The sequence below is a fragment of the Phaseolus vulgaris genome, chromosome 10, assembly GCF_051622355.1.
Source record: "Phaseolus vulgaris cultivar YP4 chromosome 10, ASM5162235v1, whole genome shotgun sequence".
NCBI lineage: Eukaryota > Viridiplantae > Streptophyta > Magnoliopsida > Fabales > Fabaceae > Phaseolus > Phaseolus vulgaris.
Genome location: NC_143507.1, coordinates 5,103,754 through 5,109,421, shown reverse-complemented (window position 1 = coordinate 5,109,421; position 5,668 = coordinate 5,103,754). Strand labels below are relative to the sequence as shown.

The 5,668-nt window shown below is 32.4% G+C and overlaps 1 protein-coding gene across 1 annotated transcript; it reads right to left on the bottom strand.

Annotated features, from left to right (window-relative positions):
- Window positions 1-269: 269 nt before the first annotated feature.
- Window positions 270-5,074, bottom strand: LOC137819516 (uncharacterized). Its single transcript, XM_090295999.1, has 6 exons — window positions 4,908-5,074; window positions 3,419-4,325; window positions 2,676-2,975; window positions 2,295-2,474; window positions 1,885-1,946; window positions 270-869 (listed from the first exon to the last, which is right to left on the bottom strand). The coding sequence occupies exons 2-6, from the start codon at window positions 4,224-4,226 to the stop codon at window positions 429-431; spliced, it is 1,791 nt and encodes a 596-aa protein (XP_090152125.1). The 5' UTR covers window positions 4,227-4,325; window positions 4,908-5,074; the 3' UTR covers window positions 270-428.
- Window positions 5,075-5,668: the final 594 nt, after the last annotated feature.

Genomic DNA, 5,668 nt, shown 5'->3' with positions numbered 1-5,668 from the left:
GTTTAATGACATAGTAGCAGGGTTAACTTTCAATCTGCATCTGCATATTTGACACCATGATTTGAATTCTTACTCTCTTACTCTTAACAATTAATATATACTCCCTCAACCAGCCCTTAGGTTTTGTATAAGATGTTTATATATATAAAACCACTCTAACTAATTCCACAAATCACTCCAACAAATCCATTATTTTAGCCACATGCTTTCCACTATTAGAAAGTGAACTAGAAGTTAGAAACATGAAACAAACAATTTGCATCAAACAGTTTGCACAACCAATATGTAGTAGATACTAACCATCATGAACTCAGTGGACTCTATAGACAATCTTAAATTACTTTTTCACTAAGTCAATATCAACATCCATGATATTTGTTTATTATTCTCATTCACAACAACCATTTTAAGTAGTTACACACATTCCCTTAGTATGATCCCCATCCGGTTTGTTGAACTCCAATCCCAGGAATCTGCATGGAAAAATTTGATACTGAATCAAACCATCCAAGATTTTCTATGAGTTCCTTCACAAGATCACCAGCTATGTAAGAAAGCAGTGAGGCCACAGCACCAGTGCTGATATAGTAAAGCACCGTTTTGAAGTATGTGAAGTAGCTGTTTGGTCTCTTGATATATGCTTTGGCAATGGAAAGCAGAGTGATGCATAGTAGAGAAGCTGCAGCAACAGCAGCTAGCTTGAAATCCTTGTCACCACTCTCACCAAATGAAAAGCCATATACCACAGGTGGCACTAATCCAAAGACAAGGAATGATATGATTGCTATAAAAGCATGGAGAATGAAATTCTCCTTCTGACCCAGTAACTCTATGTACCGATCCACTTGTTCAGATTTCAGTTCCTCTAGCTGAAATGTAAACAAACACCAAGTTTCAAGTGCAAGTAATAACCAACATTATGTAATCTATTGATCTATACATAAAGGGAATCAAGACACTTTGGTTGATTATTTTCAAACATCATGAATAATTCTATGCATGATTTGAACTTTTCTTAGTGTGGTTTGTCATTGCGGATGTGCTCCCAAAATCATTCAAGTTAACTGGAAGAAGCCTTTAGTGCAACGCTGCTGCTAGAAAAAATACTAGCCATCTTTTAGTGCTGGTATCTATAGGGTTTCTCTGCAGTGAGTTCATACGCGTTTTTGTGGCTTATAATAGTATTATGGATGCTCTCTATTCGAAATTCATTGCTTCCATAATAACTATTGAGTATGCCAGTACCAAAGGATGATATTATTTGTGGTTGGAATATGATTACCAATTGGTGGTGAAAACTTTCAACCACCCTTCTTTGGTGCCTTAGAATTTCTTAATATAAATTTCAAATTATTCATATTTTTTTTATAAACATAAGTTTTTTGTTGGTGGGTTTCACATTTTATCTTTTAGGAATCTAAGTCTGAGTTTAAGAACACTTTGAGTCAAAATAGAAAAATTGAACATCATACAAAGAAGAAGATCCATAAATTATCGTCTTTAAGATTTTAGGTTGGTGATGTTGTCAATTTCTCATGTGAATTTGGTTCAAATCTCATTGTTGTCATTTCTTTCCATTGGATAAAAATGAGAAAGTGAAACAATATATAAAAAAGAACACAGAAACAAACTGTCTAATTCCTTACTTGAAAGACCTACTTCCCATTTTAAGAATATATTTGATTTAACTAAATATAAGATTTTTTAATGTTTATTTTGTTTTAAAAAGAGTTTTAGTCTAGTTTTCATATTTATTTATATTTGTTTTTATTTTTTTTAACATGTTGCAAGTAATAGATGGAATTCAAGGTATTAACTCGTGACAGAAAATAGAAATTGGAAGAAAAAAAAGCTCAGAATTAAATTTGAAGATATATAACTCACGTTATGACCAAGTATGAAAAGTCCTCCAATCAGATTAGCCATAGACAGTGCCACAATGTTTACTGCAAAATGATAAAACTGTCATTAAAATTGCAATATTAATTCCAAAAACTTACTCACCTGTTATATTTTTCTTGTGATCGCATTATTAACAATGTTTTTTTGAAGATCAACAACGTTGCTAATGATGCAGCCCACTTGTGGAAATCTTTCTATGTAATGAAAAATGTTTCCTCTTTTTCTTCATACATGTTAAACAAGTGTGATCTTATAAAAATATTTGAGAATACTAAATATCAATTTACAACCCAAAAAAGTATAACTCAATATAAACAAAACAGCACTGATCTTCAAGTATTATTGTAAAGAGAAAGAAAAAAGAATGATGAAATGAAAAAAAAATGTCCTACATGTGGTAGCATCAGCACTAGCAGCAGATGTCACAACACTGAGACTTGTTAACGATTCAATCAAACCACCATACACAACACTTTTTAGAATTTCCAATGTCTTACTACTTGCTGCTACACTTGATTCACTAGGCGTAACAAGTGATGCAGTTTCAGCAGGAACAACTTCTGCTGCTGCTTCTGCAAAACAATTAACATCATTTCATGGCAATGTAATGAGAAATTGGATATTAAATTTTCTAACTAACTTCTATGACCGATCTTTGAAACCAAGCACAAAGTGAAGACTAAACTATACCAATTCCTTTTATCACCCAACCAGTGTTTTCTTGCAAAACTATAGTGAAATGAAAAAAATTTACTCATACTTGGAGTGCTTACGTTTGTTATCTACATCAACTTTAACCTCGATATGTTCTTGCAGGTTCTCATCAGGAATGTCAATTTCAGGTTGCTTGGCTACAGTGGCCTGAGAAGCAGCTGTCAAATCACTCTCTTTTGAAGGGTCAGTTTTAGGTTGCTTGGGTACAGAGGCCTTAGGAGCATCTCCAAAAACTGGCCAATTACTCCAAAAATGCTTCTTCCTTGGTGCAATTTCACCTTTACCTTGATCTTGGGAGGTTGCAGCTAAGTGACTTGATGAATCATCTGGTTTCTTCTTGTTTCCAGTTCTTTCAAGTCCTAGAGAACAATTAAGGAATAGTCTGTGATTGTTGGGAAATTTGTAATATATATTTTTGTATTTCTTCTAAGCTAACATCTAGAAATAAAATTTAGAGTCTTTAACAACCTTACAATTGAAAAGAGAAATAAATTTTTTGCTGAAATATGGATTTTTAGTAAAGAGATGCAGAGTTTTGAAATTGCATTATCACATATCATAGTTGTAAACTGGTGTATATTATTCAAAAATCTACTCAAAATATACACATTTTTAACAAATTTTCTATTGTGAATTGGAATTTATGAACAGTCAACGCAATGGACCCCACTATCTATTTATAGGGTCTTACTCTATATTTAGTAAATCATACATGAATATTAACTATCAGTCAAATATTTCGAAAAAAACTAATTACATGTTAGTATCTTTTATAGAAGAAGAAAATGTTCCTAAGGATTACCTGTGCTATTGGTTTCATCTTCCCCTTCAGTGGTTACTTTTTGTGCTCCTAGTTCAGGAGGGACCTCTTTGTCAGTGTTTTCTAAACTTTGTTTTCCTTTATCATCTTCACTTTCACTGGCTGGATTTGGGATACTTTTGGCTTCAGATTGATTAACTTGTTTCTCAGATTCATCAATATTTGAAGTCTCCTGTAGTGGTGCACCCTTCAATTCATGGTCAGGATCTTTGGGAGAATTCATGTAGTCAACCTCACCTTGTTTCTTGGATTCATCAGGTTCTGTGGCCTCATATTGTGGTGCATCTTTGAATATTTGGTTGGGGTCTTCAGAGTTATCCATGAAACCAGCTTCTCTGTCAGATGGATTCATTTGTTGCTTGAGTTTATCAGATTCTGGAGTTTCCAATTGTGGGACACCTTTGAACTTTTGGTTAGGACCTTCAGGATGATCTATGTATTCATCCTCACCTTCAACTCGATTCTTTTGCTTTGTGGATTCACCATGTTTTGGAATTGGTGGACCTCTGAACTTTTGGTTAGGACTTTTTGGTTGATCAAGTTCTGGAGTCTGGTCCATGTAGTTTATATCATCTTCAAATTGGTTCTTTTGTTTCCTAGATTGATCAAGTTTTGGAGCCTCATGATGTGGTGCTCTTTTGATTTCTTGGTCAGGACCTTTAGGGTGATCCATGTCACCAACTTCACCTTCTGTTTGACTCAATTGTTTCTTAGATTGGTCAGGTTCTGGAGCCTCATGTTGTGGTGCACCTTTAAATTTGTTGTCAGGGCCTTCAGGAGGATTATCCATGTAATCAACCTTACCTTCAGCTTGATTTATTTGTTTCTTGTTCAGGTTCTAGGGTACTATTTTGAATTTTTTGTAAGAGCCTTAGTACATCAACTTCACCTAATAGAATATAACTTCATTACTGATGTTGTTGGGTTAAGGATTTGTATTGTTATTTGATGAATCCATCACTATATCTAAATCGATTTCATTTACAAAAGGTTACATAGTTATGTCAGTCAAAATTAAGCTTTGATGAGACATACAACGAGTTAGATGCTAAGGATATAATACTTCTGCAATGGCCACTGTTTGAATGTTCATGACAAATTATGTTCATAGTATGACATTGGCAGCCATTCTACAGTTAAATAATGCATGAATTTATAGATAGAATCTTAAAACTTGGAGCATTTACTTTTAAAATTTGAATGGCAAATCATCAAACTCACGAATTACATCGATTAGAGATAACGACATTTCATAGTATATAAATTAGTGTAAATCTCACCTGCGAACTAGTTTTGTAAGGTTGAATCAGACTTAAACTAGTATTATAAAGTTGAATCAAAGCTTAAAGATGAATCTTAAATAAGTTGTTGATTTTCTAAGACAAACATCCTTGTCATTATTTAATGTCAAAACTTGGATGGAAAGAATACAAGAAAAAATGTTCTGAATGAAATAGACTCAATACATTACCTAGATCATTCAATGCAGCAAACCAAGGAATAACCAACAACCTGTTCAAAGCAAAGAAGAATATAGAGAATTCAGGTCATTTTTCAATAGCACAGAAAAACATAGCAGTCATGAAAAAAAGAGAAACTGACAAAAACAAATGTAGTAGAAGAAGTATCAGTTGAACTGAGAGAACAGAATCAAGATCAGCATTATATGAATAGTTGCTCAGTTAGTTGGTGGTAGGTGTTGGTAGTTCTGTTCCAACTAAGGGTCAACCATTTAACTATAAACAAAAAGTAAAAAAACTGAGAGAAAGACAAGTTTTTGTGGATATTTTATAGGCATAAATTAGCAACCGATAATGTTTGCTCGACATTTTCTCTAGAAAAATCTTTATGCACTTTTTTTCTTCATTTATTTCTAGAAAGAAAAAGGAAATTTTGTAGATAAAATAAGTAAAAAAAAACGTATAAAATCAGTATCATGTTTTTGAAAACATTCCATTATATGCTTGAGAGTGCCAATAAGTATACAAATAAAATACAGTAATTTTTTTTCTTAAGAAAACAGGTAAAATAAAATAAAATTCTAGCATAGTTTTCTTATTTTTCAAATATTTTATTCCAAAAACACCTTTTACTCATAGAACATACTCTATTTGAAAATCATCTAAAACTGTCAACGATAATTTAAATATTTAAAAAATATAGGTGGAAGACTTTTTTTTTTTTTTTTTTTATGTTTGATAACATCAATAAATTTTTTAATTTATTTGAATA

What these genes read in the sequence shown, in the direction of transcription:
- LOC137819516 (XM_090295999.1), bottom strand. Translation starts at nt 4,226, where the DNA reads ATGGATAATCCTCCTGAAGGCCCTGACAACAAATTTAAAGGTGCACCA. An exon ending in AGATGAAACCAATAGCACAG is followed by an intron (nt 2,976 to 3,418) that starts GTAATCCTTAGG and finishes ATTGTTCTCTAG; the next exon opens with GACTTGAAAGAACTGGAAAC. An exon ending in TTTTCATACTTGGTCATAAC is followed by an intron (nt 870 to 1,884) that starts GTGAGTTATATA and finishes TTTACATTTCAG; the next exon opens with CTAGAGGAACTGAAATCTGA.